At 43.2% G+C, this 17,806-nt stretch overlaps 1 protein-coding gene across 4 annotated transcripts in view; it reads left to right on the top strand.

The window, feature by feature from the left end:
- LOC137571152 (adhesion G-protein coupled receptor F1-like) overlaps positions 1-17,806 on the top strand; it is a 106,104-nt gene that overhangs the window by 64,790 nt on the left and 23,508 nt on the right. For 3 of the 4 annotated variants that reach the window (XM_068279927.1, XM_068279926.1, XM_068279928.1), the window contains exons 6-9: positions 9,650-10,351; positions 11,875-11,916; positions 12,641-12,723; positions 15,530-15,703. In XM_068279927.1, the coding sequence (XP_068136028.1) occupies positions 9,650-10,351; positions 11,875-11,916; positions 12,641-12,723; positions 15,530-15,703 (1,001 nt within the window). The remainder of the gene's footprint in view (positions 1-9,649; positions 10,352-11,874; positions 11,917-12,640; positions 12,724-15,529; positions 15,704-17,806) is intronic. The other variant, XM_068279929.1, reaches the window with a different exon arrangement.

The following is a 17,806-nucleotide window of genomic DNA, read 5'->3' as shown; positions in this document are numbered from 1 at the left end:
CAATTATATATATTAATTAATCAGAGGCCTCTTTTCATTCAAACCATGCATAGCATAAGTGGGATCCCCTAAAAATATATTTTTTTAAATTGTATGTAAAATATAAAATATTTTACATACCAATATTTAATATTTTTATATTTTATTTTGACCCATTGAATGACATATATTAAAAAATATATTTATTTATGCCCATTATTTTTTTTATTAATGTTTAATGAGACAAGTTGATGTTTTATTAGTCGATTGGTATTAATGGAAATTATGAATTGATACATATATACAATGAAGAATTGATATGCTGACCCCGAGGTTGTACATTTATACAGTGGCTCGCAAAAGTATTCGGCCCCCTTGAAGTTTTCCACATTTTGTCACATTACTGCCACAAACATGAATCAATTTTATTGGAATTCCACGTGAAAGACCAATACAAAGTGGTGTACACGTGAGAAGTGGAACGAAAATCATACATGATTCCAAACATTTTTTACAAATAAATAGCTGCAAAGTGGGTGTGCGTAATTATTCAGCCCCCTGAGTCAATACGTTGTAGAACCACCTTTTGCTGAAATTACAGCTGCCAGTCTTTTAGGGTATGTCTCTCCCAGCTTTGCACATCTAGAGACTGAAATCCTTGCACATTCTTCCTTGCAAAACAGCTCCAGCTCAGTCAGATTAGATGGACAGCGTTTGTGAACAGCAGTTTTCAGATCTTGCCACAGATTCTCGATTGGATTTAGATCTGGACTTTGGCTGGGCCATTCTAACACATGGATATATTTTGTTTTAAACCATTCCATTGTTGCCCTGGCTTTATGTTTAGGGTCGTTGTCCTGCTGGAAGGTGAACCTCCGCCCCAGTCTCAAGTCTTTTGCAGACTCCAAGAGGTTTTCTTCCAAGATTGCCCTGTATTTGGCTCCATCCATCTTCCCATCAACTCTGACCAGCTTCCCTGTCCCTGCTGAAGAGAAGCACCACCAGAGCATAATGCTGCCACCACCATATTTGACAGTGGGGATGGTGTGTTCAGAGTAATGCGCAGTGTTAGTTTTCCGCCACACATAGCATTTTGCATTTTGGCCAAAAAGTTTTATTTTGGTCTCATCTGACCAGAGAGCCTTCTTCCACATGTTTGCTGGGTCCCCCACATGGCTTGTGGCAAACTGCAAATGGGACTTCTTATGCTTTTCTGTTAACAATGGCTTTCTTCTTGCCACTCTTCCATAAAGGCCAACTTTGTACAGTGCATGACTAATAGTTGTCCTATGGACAGATTCCACCACCTGAGCTGTAGATCTCTGCAGATCGTCCAGAGTCACCATGGGCCTCTTGATTGCATTTCTGATCAGCGTTCTCCTTGTTTGGCCTGTGAGTTTAGGTGGACGGCCTTGTCTTGGTAGGTTTACAGTTGTGCCATACTCCTTCCATTTCTGAATGATCGCTTGGACAGTGCTCTGTGGGATGTTCAAGGCGTTGGAAATATTTTTGTAGCCTAAGCCTGCTTTAAATTTCTCAATAACCTTATCCCTGACCTGTCTGGTGTGTTCTTTGGACTTCATGGTGTTGTTGCTCCCAATATTCTCTTAGACAGCCTCTGAGGCCCTCACAGAGCAGCTGTATTTGTACTGACATTAGATTACACACAGGTGCACTCAATTTAGTCATTAGCACTCATCAGGCAATGTCTATAGGCAACTGACTGAACTCAGACCAAAAGGGGCTGAATAATTACGCACACCCCACTTTGCAGCTATTTATTTGTAAAAAATGTTTGGAATCATGTATGATTTTCATTCCACTTCTCACGTGTACACCACTTTGTGTTGGTCTTTCATGTGAAATTCCATTAAAATTGATTCATGTTTGTGGCAGTAATGTGACAAAATGTGGAAAACTTCAAGGGGGCCGAATACTTTTGCAAGCCACTGTAATTTGATGGTAATGTTTGAATGACAGATTTACTACTTTTAAAAATGTAATGACTAATTTATTTATTCACAAGAATTTATAAGAATTTATTTGATAAAGAAGTAATTTATATAAATATATCTGTACATTGTGGATCAATATATACATTTGGAAAAACTAAAGCTGCTATTTGTGAGTGGCAGCCCATTCCACAGTGCAGCTTGTGAGGAGTACCATACAGCACCACCTACATAAATATAGGAAAAAGAAGGGATTTCATCTGAGCTTAGAAAGTTTCGAATTTTTTTAGTTGGCCACCAAGTAGAGTAGAACGTTTATTTGTAACAGAATTAATGTAATGTTTTGTCTTTTTTTTAATAGTTCACGTAAACATAGTACACATTCCAACTCTATTACTTTACATTAGTTGTGATACAAAAAAAATCGGTGAAGGTTTTCACTCCAACAACAACAGTTGGGCTGCGATTGGAGCCTGGATAAGTGGACTTGATTTTTTGGGGGGCATGACCAAGTCCTTTATCAGTAGCACTATGTGAAGAACAAGCTACAGAATATTATATGAGTGGTATATAATCCCCTCCTTATTATAGAAATGGGGGCTTGCCCCAGTTCCGACACTTGTTTTAGAAGCTGTGGCCTGCAGACAGATCAGTTTCACAGTTGGCCCTCCTGCTTCCTGGGTCCTGGAGGAGCTGCTTTTCCAGGCCCATTGGTGGCTGTAACTCACAAGAGAGCTCTCCAGCTCTCACTAAGTCCCAGAATTCTCTCCTAACTCAATTTTACAATGCTGCAAAGGTGCTGATCACTAAATTATGGAGATCCCCAGATATAAATCAATGCAGATCTTCTGACTAGGGCAAATCACGTGCTCACTGTCCAACTGCCTTTACCCTTTCAGGAAAGTCTGTTCCCCTCCATCAGCTGGATCCCCTCCATCAGACCCACCCAGATGTAGATCTATGGTCAAATAAAGTTAAATAAGAAGGGGGAAGTCCCTGGTCCTGTAGATACTTGAGCACAGATCCACCAAAAGAATCTGAAAAGAGCTTGTTGGATTCCAAGATCGCCACCAAGCTCCACTTCAAGCACAGGCATTGCTGTAATGTGCCTGCACAAGTATGGCTGCACCTGCTAAGTAAGCCATTGTGTAGGAGCAGCTTGGCTGCACTAGTGCATGAAGAAGAGTGCAGTTGCGATGTGCAGGAGGTTCCCAGGTGGAGCAGAGGTCTGAAGGACAGCGTGGGAAGCTGGAGGATGTGGAGGAACCGAGAGGCTTTCCTCTCCATAGGTACTGTACGTTTTTGAGGTTCCCCCCAGATTTACTTCAAGGTTTTTTTCAATTTTTATTTATTTTATTTATTTAAGTATTTATATATATATTTATAGTGCCGACATATTACGCAGCACTGTAGAGAAGTATATTGTCTTGTCACTTACCTGTCCCTCACAATCTAGTCCCTAAAATTCAAGAATTACAATCATTTTTTCTAATTGATTTTAACTTTGGAAAATGTGACCAATGTATCACACAGCTGTGCCCAATTTATCCTCAACTAGCTGATGGCCCGGCGTTACCCAGGTATGTATTTGGCTGGTGTTGGCTCCACCCACTTTTTCTAACCCTAACACACAATTACTCAATGACCAGGTTTGTGAGCTTGGCGGTCTTTGACATCAATAAATAATTTGCATTGAAATGAAACAAATCTGATTTGCTGTTTGTGGCTCCACCCCTTTTCTGATTTTGAACCCCAATCACCCAATGACCAACTGTACCAGGTTTGAGGCTTGTGCCATTAACAGTGCAATCATGGCAGCAATTAAATATTTCCCTTGAAAATCAACAGGTGAATTTTGATTGGCTTTTGTAGGCTCCACCCACTTTTCTGAATATTAATTCCAGTCACCCAGTGACCAACTGTGCAAAGTTTGAGAACCCTACTGTTAACAGTGTAAGAATGGCTGCAGTTTACATTTTCCCAGTGAAATTTGTATTGGTCTCAGCCCACTTTTTGGTTATGGGGATAAAAAGTATCCTATATGTTATTCCAGGTAATGTACTATGTGTGTGCCAAATTTCATTCAAATCTGTTCAGCCATTGTTGCTTGATTGAGTAACAAACATCCAAACTTTCGCATTTATTGTATAATATTAGTGAGATTATGATCAAAAATATTGCTTGGGTCTATACATCAATAAATTGACACTTTATCCTACACTAATTAACTTACATAAAGATGAATCAGAAAAATCAGCCACTCACGTATTTTAATAAAAAAAAAAATTGATCAGTTTTCTCACTTGATTGAAAAAAAAATTGAATTGTCATAAAATCAAATATTTTTCTTGGATGGTGTGTGGACACTTTTAAGGTGACCACCACACACATTACAACTTTTTACATTTCTTTTGAATTCCAGAATTACAATCATTTTTTTCTGATTTATTGTAACATTTGACAAATATGATCAGTGTATCACAAACGTGTTCAATTATTACCCATTAAAAAGACTGAAAACTGTGAAAAAAAATTGTTTAGGTTTATTAATCAAGAAATTGACTATCCATCCAAAATCATTCAATTTGCAAAAAAAAATGATCAAAAAAGTCAGCAATTCCCGACTGACTTATATAGCTAAAAATTCAATCAGAGTTCTCGCTTGAATAAAACAAAAATTGATTTTTTTCTGTATAACCACTCGCTTTTATCAACTTTCAATTACATAAAGTATTTTTATTGTATTGTATGTGGCCACTTGTGCTTTCTTTTATAGTTATCAACACCTTATTGAGGGCTTATCCTGTTTTATTTAGCATTTAGAGTAATTTTATTTATAAACTAGATGAATACCCAGCATTGCCCGGATTTGTATTTGGTTGTTGTTGTTGGCTCTGTCCACTTTTTCTGGCTTTGACAAACAGTCGCTCAATGACCAAGTTTGTGAGCTTTGGGGTCCTTGGCATCAATAATGTGAGAATGAAAGCAGTTTAAATTTTCCCATTGAAATCAAACACATCTGATTGGCTGTTTGTGGCTCTGCCCCCTTTTTGAATTTGGTGAGGCAGCCGCTCTGCAGATGGGCAGGATAACTCTGTACCCCCTCAGGTCCGTTGATTATACTTTGGATTTTGGTAGATTCCAAGAAACAAAAAGTGTTAAGCGCTATCCGACCACTCCATTCCAATTGACGTGAAGTGCTAGGGGTGGAGATAGCAGGGTATCGCGCGCGCCGGTCCACGTGCATCCCCACTTGAATGACGGAGCTCTGCTCCGTTATTAGCCTCCCAGCAGTGATCGCCGCTAAGAGACTGTTAGACGGCTGTCTAATAACACTGTACAGCACTGCGATCTAAGGCAGCACTGTACTGGGGACAGCCATTTGACACGGCTGTTCCCTCTGGGTGGCAAGACAGCGATCTGCTGAAGCCTATGACAGCCGATCGCACTGGTTGGCTGGTGGGGGGAGGGAAGGTATAAAAAAAAAATATATATATATATATATATATATATATATATATATATATATATATATATATATATATATATATATACATAATAAAGTATATTATTAAAAAAATAAACAAATAAATATTTATAAAAAAAAAAAAAAAAAAACAGGAGCGATCAAAGCCCACCAACAGAGAGCTCTGTTGGTGGGCAGAAAGGGGGGGGGGGGAATCACTTGTGTGCTGAGTTGTACGGCCCTGCAGCGAGGCCTTAAAGTTGCAGTGGCCTATTTTGTAAAAAAAAATGGCCTAGTCACTAAGGGGGTTTAACCTCCTTAGCATTCTGGATGAGCTGAGCTCGTCCAGTGACGCCAGAGGGCACCGCTCAGGCCCTGGTGGGCCGATTTGAATAATTTTTTTTGAAACACGCAGCTAGCACTTTGCTAGCTGCGTGTTTCTCCGATTGCCGCCGATCCGACGCTACCCGCCGCGTAATAGGGCCCCCCCCGAGACCTCGTGCGCAGCCTGGCCAATCAGTGCCAGGCAGTGCTGAGGGGGGGATCGGGATTCCCTGTGACGTCACGACATTGATGTCTTCGATGACGTCATTCAGTTTGTCGCCATGGTGACGGGGGAAGCCCTAAAGGAAATCCCATTCAGAACGGGATTTCCTGATTGGCATGATCGCCGGCGGCGATCGGAAGAATGGGTAGGATTCAGCAGGGAGGGGGGTATCGTGTAGCTAGCGCTAGGCTAGCTACATGATTTAAAAAAAATGTGGTTAAAAAAACCACCCGCGGCCGTGCGGCCGCGGGGAATCAAAACGCCAGGGAGGTTAAAGTGAACCTCCAGACTAAAAATATACTCAACAGCACTGAAAAGGCTTGGTGTTTCTTTAACAGTTCCACGGTATCAGTACCTTGTTTTTCTTACCCAAGCCTCATTTTTAGCTGCACACAAAAAAACTGCCCAGGAATTTTTCCCCTGATGCTGTGCAAAGCATTATGGGACTTCTAATGTTGTTGTTCTCCTTCTGCTGCTTTGGCGCAAATGTTTTTAATTTTAATTTTGAATTTGAGATTTGAAGCCTAGTGCGAGCAGCTGGGAGGGGTGATCAGGACACAGGACAGTTGGAACTGTGTCTCAGGCTCCCTGTCATCTCCTTTCAACCAAAAAGATGGCTGCCCCCATGAAAAATATGCCTGTTCTTTTAAAACAAGGTGGGTAAGAAATTATATTACCTAACATAACTAATGTAACTTAATGACAGTATCTATGTTTAGGCTGAAGTTCCCCTTTAACCCTCCTGGCAGTAACCCCTTAGTTCGGGCTATGCCGCGCAGGAGGATTTCTCAGGCCCTGCTGGACCGATTTGCATAATTTTTTCTTTTGCTACATGCAGCTAGCACTTTGATAGCTGCGTGTGCACACTGATCGCCGCCGCTCCAATGCCGATTCGCCGCTACCCGCTGTGCTGCGCCGCCCCCCCCCCCCCCCCCCCAGACCCCTTGCGCAACCTGGCCTATCGGGATTTCCTGATTGCAGATCACTGGAGGCGATCGGAGCAGGTGGGGGATGCCGCTGCACAGCGGCTATCATGTAGCGATCCCTAGGCTCGCTACATGGTTTAAAAAAAAAAAACTTCTACGCTGCCCCCTGGCGGTTTTTTAATAGACCGCCAGGAGGGTTAAGACCACGGTCCTCAAGAGGTTAATGAACAGGGAAACGAAAAAAAAACCCACCTACCTCTATGAAGTCTAGATATCAGACAACTGGATAAAATTGCCCAAAAGATGATACTGTAAATGTTTAAAGCGGATCCGAGATGAAAATCTAACTATAGCAATTAACTTGTATATATATATCTTATATAAAGTTTAGATGGTTTACACAGTAAATCTAGCTGCAAACAGCTTCAACAGTATATGATTATTTCTTCCTGTGATCAAATGAGAGCAGCCATGTTCTGCTTGTCATCATTACACAGGCAAACTGTTCAGCCTGTGAAAACTCCACTCCTCTCTCCTCCTTTCTCCTCCCCTCCTCGCCCCCTTACCTCTGAAATCTGGTGCATGCTTCAGCAAAAGCCGCCTCCTCCTTCCCAGGCTGAGCTCCCATGAGCACTTGCAGCATGGGACTCAGAATGCCTCGAGGAGCTGTGGGCATGGATACATTCATTTACATGCAATTAGGTAATAAATCACATAACAAAAAAAAACATGTGGGGAAAGAATAAACTATATGTAAGGGGCAAAAAAATGAAGGCAACAAAAATTTGTCTCGGATCCACATATCACCATAGGTAGAAGCAACCAAATGTGTCATGTAGCACTTTCAGGCAACACTTTTCACAAATATTCTTCCTGTTTCCTCAGCTCTCGTTATATTTTACATGCCATAAAAATATTATAAGAAAGTAACAGTCATTTCCAATTACTGTAATCATTTTTCTTTCACACCAATATCAATAAAACGTCTTTTAATCCACCAGCAGGCAAGAAAATTATTTTGACTTTTTCATCTACTTTTTGGAGCCTTTTCAAATGCAGCGTGCTGAAGTTTTTTTTAACAGAAGATGAAAAATTATCTCCCAGGAGAAAACTCCTCTTCTTCTGATGATTTCTCAACATAATTACCTCCTTTATTTACGAATTTATCATATATTTTTACAATGTTTTCAGTCTCTTTCTATTAGTAGCATCAAATTCCTGGAAATTAGAGGAATTGGGGATGGGGCGAGGCTTCATGTTAATGCTGCTGAACAAACAGTTACTGGCATTCTGCAGTCACGTCACAGAGAGAGAAGAGGGTAAACTGACAGATGTAAGTTACTGTAACGAGTGGCCATGCAGATCGTGGTCGTGACTGGAACCAGACCGGCAGATCCACGATCTCTGCATGGCCATCGTTTTGGTTTAAACAAAACCAGAAGATCACAATTGAAATACTGACGTCTGCACAACAGAGTAGAATAATAAATGTGTTTATTTACAATAACGCAAGTGTACAAATGCAGATCACCATACACATACAATCGTACAATCAAACAACGCGTGGTGCACCACAAATACCAGAACCCTGACTATCTATCTATCTATACAAATATATACAGCAACACACACAATATGAGAATATATACAATAATACAATATATACAGACACGCCTCAGCACAATCAGCACACAGAAGAATAGTCAGACTAGCAAGGATCAATACCAGGAGTTCAGAATATAAGAACAGAGTTCAGGAGCACAGGAAGGTTGGCCAGAGTCACAACCCTGCAAGGAATCAAACAAAATGACCTAGCAATGTGCTGCTAGGAAGTCTGGTCTTAAATATGCAGCACATTGCTCAGGTGACTGACCAGAATCTTTCACAGTTCCATCTGCTGGTGAGCCGAGGAATTGCACTGCTCCCAGCAATACGAGAGCCATCTGCTGGTAGACAGCGGAAGTCCACCTCAAGTTCCTTAGTGCTGCCACCAGCAGGATGACACAGGCACAGATCATTACAGTTACATTACACTGAAAGAATACCTTGCGTTTACGAAATAGATAAAAGCATGGTATTTTCTGGATGACTCTCGTATCATTTTTATCGTATGTAAAATGTAATATAGCAGCATTTATCACTGAAATTGTTTTTAAAGAATATAAACACTTGAAGAAGTGGGAAGAATACTGGCAAAAGTGCTATAATGAAATTGGTTGCTTTTACCTATGGAGATGGTTCATATGGAGAAAGGAGGGAAGAGGGTGTTCTGCACATGAAGGGGGGGAGGGGGGCTGCTGTAAGTGGATGGTGATCTGCTCAGCAAGGCTACACATAGATAGTAACAGTATGCTTCTGTTGTTCATTGGGGGCTGCAAGTGGAATATGAGTGGGAGTGCTGCTACTGCACATAGGAAGTGTGTGGAACGCAGTGGAGGGAATTTCTACAAAGAGGAGGGAGCTGCTGTAGTTAGTAGTTGGTCGGATAGGGGTTTAATAGAAGAAGGGTGAGCGTTTGTGACAGTTGGCCTGCAGGGGGGCAGAAAATATAAATCTGGCCCCACTTTGGCCTCTGTATCATTGGAGTCACACCCTGGAACAAGCATGGAACCAGAAGAATCAGACCACCTGATCTACACACTCATATACAGAGTTAGTGACTTAGAAAATAGTAACGGTTATAGAAGGAAGTCAGCTTTGACACTGTCCCCATTTCTGTTAGTACAGGTTACTTTTACTCAAGCCAACAGAAGTCTATAAATAATGTTTCTTTTTGTAGGGACATCAACGATGACCATGTTATCTTCACATATGACCAGTTCTGTGATGGCCAGTTCTGTGAAGATGACCAGCTCATCCACACAAATGACCAGCTCTCTCACACAGATGACCAGCTCTCTCACACAGATGGCCAGTTCTCCAACACAGATGACCAGTGCTCTCACACAGATGGCTAGTTCTCGGACACAAATGACCAGCTCTCTCAAACAGATGACCAGTGCTCTCACACAGATGGCCAGTTCTCCCGCAAAGATGACAAGTTCTTCTGCACAGATGACTACTTCTCCTGTATGGATGACCACTTCTACTGCTCATATGACTACATCTCCTGCACAGATGACCACTTCTCTTGGGCAGATGACAACTTCTTCTACTAAGATGACCATTTCTCTTGGGCAGATGACCACTTCTCCTGCTCAGATGACTACTTCTCCAGCTGAGGACACCACTTCTGCTCAGATGACTACTTCTCCAGCTGAGGACACCACTTCTGCTCAGATGACTACTTCTCCAGCTGAGGACACCACTTCTGCTCAGATGACCACTTCTCCAGCTGAGGACACCACTTCTGCTCAGATGACCACTTCTCCAGCTGAGGACACCACTTCTGCTCAGATGACCACTTCTCCAGCTGAGGACACCACTTCTCCTGCTCAGATGACCACTTCTCCTGTGCCTATGACTACTACTTCTACACAGAGTAAGTAACATGTTTTCTATAGGAGAAATCTTATGTGAAGCACAAACAATCACCTAGTACAGCAAGTCATTAGACGTAAAAAGTAAATAAAAGAGTCAGTAAAAACTGAGCTGCTGGCCCTTGTCCGTGTCTGTATTTATGGTACATTAAGTACCATAAATACAGATATGAAAAGACCTTACATAATAGAGTCATCCAAAAAGTAGCAACCATTTGGTTTTATTATCTTCCACGCAAGGTATTCTTTTTGCGTAATGCAACTTGTCTCTGTCAGGTTACTCTTTTCTCTCCTTGCACTGCTTGGCAACATGACTGCAGAATGCTGGTAACTGTTTGTTCAGCAGCATTAACATGAAGCCCCACTTATCAGTTCCTCCAACTCATAGCTGAGTTGTGTGATGCTACTACAACAAAGGAATTGGAAACAGTGCAAAAAGATATGATACATAAATGCTTAAATGAAGAAGGTCATTATGTGGAGAGATCATCAGAAGATACAGTGACCTATATGCAGTTCTTTTTTTCTTCTAGGTAATATTTTCAACCTTTTCTATGAAAAAAAATTGTTTGAACCACCAGCAAGCAAGACAATGCTTCAAATAATTGTGATAGTACTGTATATTCCTGCGTATAAGAGTACTTTTTAACCCTTGAAAATCATCTGAAAAGTCAGGGGTCGTCTTATACGCCGGGTGTCAGTGATGCCGGGTGATACGCCCTATCCTGTTACCGACTCTCAGATCTCGCTGCTGAGGGCTGTAGTGAAGCGGCGCAGGTGCACATGTGTGAGATAAGAGGGGCAGAAAGGAGGTAAAGAGGATACAAGGGCAGGGCCAGACGGGTGAAAGAGGCGTGTTTTATGGACACAGCGCAATCTATTCTTTAAATAGAGGATGACAAATTATCTCCTAGGAGAAAACTCAGGAGAAAAAGTTAATTGCATATGGGCCAGTGTGTCTAACATAAAATAAATTAAATGTTTCCTTAACTGGAATAGAACCCTGACATAACATTCAATAAAAATGTGTTTCCCTACTTTTTAGTACCCATTCAGTTACCATATTTGCTTTTGTGCACACGTAATATTGCCTGTTTACAAATGACAAGATCCCAAAGTACAGTTTATCTTCTCTGAAAGCTGCTATTACATTTCATTAATAGATTTTAATATATAAATACAGCAGCTATCTAGTGAAAATTGTTTATCTGTCTCTGCTTGTCAGCTCAGTACAGTTCTGTGGCTGGCTGTAACTAATTGTAGCAACTGAGGAATGTAAACAAAACATAATGTTATCACCTCTTCAGATGCGGATCACAAGCTGCAGGAGCGTTCCACTGCAGAACAAAGTGCTGTTTAATGTGTGTAAATGCTGATCTGCTACAAATGTATTTAGTGATAGTAGGTCTAAGGCTGGAAATAACGTTTTAGAGCAAAGACACAATGCTGAGTTTCAGACCACTTTAATTAATTAGATGAAAGGCTGTTCATTTCCGGATGATTAATTTTCTTTACATTTCTGCAGGTACTACAGCAGTGATGAGCATTTCACAATTACAGACACTGAGTGAGTAAAGGGGCTCATACACCGAACGATTTTCCCACCGATATACAGCAGATTCAATCACTGTGATAGAATAGATTCGACCACAGAACGATCGATTTCTGTCTGAATTCAATCGTTCCCATTGAGCCGTCCGTGCGGAAGATTTTTCTCGATAGCCGGCGGATCGGGAGTGCGTCAATAACGGCGTTCGAATGCCCGATGACCGACGCAATACATTACCTGATCCGGCCAGCATGTATCCCCACTGTCACCGCTGCTCCGTCTCCGCGCTGGGCTTTGAGTCCATCAGGCTTCACTTCTTCCTGTCCCGGCAGGAAGTTTAAACAGTAGAGCGCCCTCTACTGTTTAAATTTCCCCGGACAGAAAGAAGTGAAGCCAGCCGGAACCCGGAACCCAGCGGAGAAGAAGACAGCAGTGACAGCGGGGACACGCGCCGGTGGAGCAGGTAATGTACGAGGGCGGGCAGCGGCAGCACCACCACAGATTGTGATTGGTTTCATGCTGAAATCGATTCACAATCTGTTTGCAGTAAAGGCAGCCATACCTCTTTGATCAGATTCGATCAGAGAGGGATCTATCTGTTGGTCGAATCTGATGGCAAATCGACCAGTGTATGGCCACCTTAAGACTTTCTTTAGAAGTTATTCTGTAATCCTAAAGAAACATGCACAGCCTCAGTCTGGTGGAGAGCACAGGTAATACAATTGTGTATTGTCTACTTTAGAGACTAAACGACCCCACTCATCTAACTCTACCAACTCTACGGAATGGCCCCAATTGATGGAATGGCTGCAATTAGCTAATCAGGTGGGTCTTTGCCTTTGCCAAACAGCATTCTCAGATTGTGTTGGAAGTGTTATAAACTGTGTAAACAAGGTAGAAAAGCTCCTGTTGTGTCTGGGGGAGGGGGGGAGGAGATATAACTTTATCTCCTTTATTTGCTCACTAATTACTTAATTAGGAGATATTCTGATCATTTGTCCTGCAGCAGGCAATGATATCAGCTAGCTTCTGATGCATTGCTCTGTACAGCACAGGGGGCCCAGAACTGTCGCACTAGCAGTCACATCCAATCACTACAGACGCACAGGCTAGGGATAATGGTCTGCTGCATGCCCAGCTAGTAGTGAAGTAAGGCATGTATGGTATCATTTAGCAGTGGCTGGATAATGTTATGGTTAAGGGCTCCGCCTCTGACATACAAGACATGGGTTTAACTCTCAGCTCTTCCAATTCAGTAAGCCAACACCTATTCAGTAGGAGTTTTGGGCGAGACAGCCTAACCCTGCTACTGCCTACTGAGTGCGCTCTAGTGGCTGCCTCGCAAGTGCTTTCAGTCCGAAAGGTGAAAAGCACTGTACAAATACTGGAATAATTATCTAAAGAATATATACTGTATATCACTTGGATGCTATAGATAATGCAAGAGTTATTACTCTTCGAATAGCGACAAGCGTCAAAATTGTCAGCAACGTACGGGATAAAAACCCAGAAATGTGAAGTGGTTAAAGAGAATCTGTATTGTTAAAATCGCACAAAAGTAAACATACCAGTGTGTTAGGGGACATCTCCTATTACCCTCTGTCACAATTTCGCCGCTCCCCGCCGCATTAAAAGTATTCAAAAACAGTTTTAAAAAGTTTGTTTGTAAACAAACAAAATGGCCACCAAAACAGGAAGTAGGTTGATGTACAGTATGTCCACACATAGAAAATACATCCATACACAAGCAGGCTGTATACAGCCATCCTTTTGAATCTCATTCTCAAGAGATCATTTGTTTGTTTCTTTCCCCCTGCAGCTCACTGAAGAGTTACAAGCTGATTGTTTGTTTCTTCTTGCAGACAGCTCTGCCTGGTTGTCTGTAATTCTGCAGTATGTGACTCATCAGTATGTGAACAGAGGATTTATCCAGCTTGTAAAAGATAAGAGAGCAGAGAAAAGCTGGCTAATGTAAATAACACACACACACACAGGGGAGTGTGCATAGAGGGGGCATGCATAGCAGATCACACTGAAGAGTTGGCAGCCTTCCAGACACAGGAGACAAGTCCGACAGGGGAAAGATAAGCTGATTTATTACAGAGATGGTGATAGTAGAAAGTGCTGCAGTAAGCCAGAGCACATTATAATAGGTTTAGGAACCTGTAGGATGGTAGAAAACACAATGACATTTTTGTTACAGAGTCCCTTTAAGCGAGAATGGACTTTCCTTCATCATTATTGTAGTGGCAGTAACAGTGGCAGCACTAGAAGTAGTAGAGTTAGTAACAGCAGCATTGTAGTAACAATATCAGCAGGTGTAGTGGCGGTAATAGTAACACCACTTGCAGTAGTAGAATTAGTAACAGCAGCATTGTAGTAACAATATCAGCAGGTGTAGTGGCAGTAATAGTAACAGCACTAGCTAGCAGTAGTAGAATTAGTAACAGCAGCATTGTAGTAACAATATCAGCAGGTGTAGTGGCAGTAATAGTAACAGCACTAGCAGTAGTAGAATTAGTAACAGCAGCATTGTAGTAACAATATCACCAGGTATAGTGGCAGTAATAGAAACAGCACTAGCAGTAGTAGAATTAGTAACAGCAGCATTGTAGTAACTATATCAGCAGGTATAGTGGCAGTAATAGAAACAGCACTAGCAGTAGTAGAATTAGTAACAGCAGCATTGTAGTAACAATATCAGCAGATGTAGTGGCAGTAATAGGAACAGCACTAGCAGTAGTAGAATTAGTAACAGCAGCATTGTAGTAACAATATCAGCAGGTGTAGTGGCAGTAATAGGACAGTTAATGACATGATGGCAGGGTTTACATTAAAAGCTCCTCTGAGGACAGTTAGTGGCATGATTGGCAAGGATAAGATTGTAAGCTCCTTGACGAGCAGCACATTCGGTGAGTGACAGGCAGCTCAGAGATCACTGTAAGGGCCCTTTTCCACCTGCAATCGCTAGCGTTCATGCTGAACGCTAGCGATTGCTGAATCGCAAAACCAGCGATTCCCCCGACGTTTGCGGCCGCGATTTTGCTATGCTATGCACTGCATAGCAAAATCGCGGCAATTATCGCTCCGCCGCGCGTTCGCGTTCCCGACAAAAGCGAATCGCGGTAGTGGAAATGACCTACCGCGATTCCTATGTTAAAAAGCAAACCGTAGCGATTGTAAAATCGCTAGCGGTTTGCGGTTTTGCGATTCAGCCAGCGCAAACGCGCTGGTGGAAAAGGGCCCTAAGTGCCTGATCGCTGCCCCTTCAACCCCCGAGTGCCAGATCCGGCTGTTGGTAGCCACCCACCGCTTTGTGCGAACTCTTTGTAGCAGGATGAATGTTCAGCAAGCTAACTGCTACTGCCACTCTGCTGTCCCCCAGCCCGCCCCTTACTTTCTTGGTGCCCTAGGCCATGGCCTTTGAGGCCTTGCCAGAAATCCAGCCATGGGACTAGCCCCTTCCCATTCCATGTGCAGGTCAAGCCCGCTGGGGGACGGGGCAGGCAGCCTGTTTGTGGTGCATATTTAGAGGACATACCTGCCTTGGCATTGGTTTATGTGTAAAAAAGCCTATTGTGTTGTTCTATACACTATACATTGCTCACTGTAATGTTTCTGTCCCCAACAGAGCAGCTCTGCGGTCACTGGGCTGGGAATTATCCCAGAGTTACAGATATACACCTCTTCTGTTGGTCCATCTGGCCTACACGTTGATGAAGTGGCGCTTATTGTCTATATCCTCAGCAACATCACAGAAAGTGCCGTCCAATCAAACTGGAGCTTTTCCATCAGTACATTCCTGGTAAGTCCGGAGTCACAGCATACGACGAGTCCTAAGTGCAGTGGTGCAAATCATGTACGTTCAGCATTCAGCTGAAAGTAGTACAAGGACAACATGGCACAAGTCCAAACATCCTACCTAATAAAGAGCAAGTGTCCCTGCGTCCCATGTCCGTGTGTCAGTGCTGTTGTGCTACTGCGCATGTGCAGGGAGGGACGCAGAGACACTGAAGAGAGCTGGGGGAGGGCGGGGCCAGAAGGGGCGGGTGCACTGAAACAAGCGTTGACAGACCTAGCCCGTTTTTAAACAGGCTAAGTTCACTAGTAAAATATAATTTGTTTTTCTAAGAAAAGAAGCTGCGTATTTTGAATTTGATGCCAGCAACAAGTTGGAAAAATCTGTAATAAAGGCATGTTTACCGCTGTGTTGCCTCATCTCACCCCTCTTTGTAAATATTTCAGAACTCAAGATACCAAGGGGGGCATTCAGCAAATGTCAGTAAAACTTTAGTGATACTACTGACAGTGAGGTAGCGCAATTAGTACAACCCACGTTACCTAGGTAATGCTAATGTATAGTGTACTACACAAGTGATATAGGGCATGGTGCCTTGGTAACATATGAATTGCCTAGGTGACGCATTGCGCTACCACGTAACCAGTGACTAGTGTTGGGCGAACAGTGTTCGCCACTGTTCGGGTTCTGCAGAACATCACCCTGTTCGGGTGATGTTCGAGTTCGGCCGAACACCTGACGGTGCTCGGCCAAACCGTTCGGCCATATGGCCGAACTAAGAGCGCATGGCCGAACGTTCCCCGAACGTTCGGCTAGCGCTGTGATTGGCCGAACGGGTCACGTGGTTCGGACCCGAACGCGCTCTGATTGGCCGAACGGTCACGTGGTTCGGGTAAATAAATACCCGAACCACGTCATATCTCCGCCATTTGTCTGTGGGTTTAGCTTTGGGTAGGCAGGCAGGGTAGTTCGCGCTCCAGCCACGCTAGCCAGGGTCCCCCCTGTCATTGTGTCACTGCTGGGAACAGTAGTACACCGCTTGCTCAGCCACACTATATAGCATTCTGTTTACTGCCACTCTGTGTACCTCGCTCAGCCACACTATATAGCATTCTGTTTACTGCCACTCTGTGTCTGCTGGGAATAGTAGTACACCGCTTGCTCAGCCACACTATATAGCATTCTGTTTACTGCCACTCTGTGTACCTCGCTCAGCCACACTATATAGCATTCTGTTTACTGCCACTCTGTGTCTGCTGGGAATAGTGGTACACCGCTCGCTCAGCCACACTATATAGCATTCTGTTCACTGTTCTGTGTCTGCTTGGAATAGTGGTACACCGCTCGCTCAGCCACACTATATAGCATTCTGTTTACTGTTCTGTGTCTGCTGGGAATAGTGGTACACCGCTCGCTCAGCCACACTATATAGCATTCTGTTTACTGTTCTGTGTCTGCTGGGAATAGTGGTACACCGCTCGCTCAGCCACACTATATAGCATTCTGTGCACTGTTCTGTGTCTGCTGGGAATAGTGGTACACCGCTCGCTCAGCCACACTATATAGCATTCTGTTCACTGTTCTGTGTCTGCTGGGAATAGTGGTACACCGCTCGCTCAGCCACACTATATAGCATTCTGTTTACTGTTCTGTGTCTGCTGGGAATAGTGGTACACCGCTCGCTCATCCACACTATATAGCATTCTGTTCACTGTTCTGTGTCTGCTGGGAATAGTGGTACACCGCCCGCTCAGCCACACTATATAGCATTCTGTTCACTGTTCTGTGTCTGCTGGGAATAGTGGTACACCGCTCGCTCAGCCACACTATATAGCATTCTGTTTACTGTTCTGTGTCTGCTGGGAATAGTGGTACACCGCTCGCTCATCCACACTATATAGCATTCTGTTCACTGTTCTGTGTCTGCTGGGAATAGTGGTACACCGCCCGCTCAGCCACACTATATAGCATTCTGTTCACTGTTCTGTGTCTGCTGGGAATAGTGGTACACCGCTCGCTCAGCCACACTATATAGCATTCTGTTCACTGTTCTGTGTCTGCTGGGAACAGTAGTACACCGCTCGCTCAGCCAGAGTATATAGCATTGTG

The sequence above is a fragment of the Hyperolius riggenbachi genome, chromosome 4 (genome assembly GCF_040937935.1).
Source record: "Hyperolius riggenbachi isolate aHypRig1 chromosome 4, aHypRig1.pri, whole genome shotgun sequence".
Lineage (NCBI taxonomy): Eukaryota > Metazoa > Chordata > Amphibia > Anura > Hyperoliidae > Hyperolius > Hyperolius riggenbachi.
Note: the sequence above shows the minus strand (reverse complement) of the source record. Positions and strands in the feature narration are given on the sequence as shown.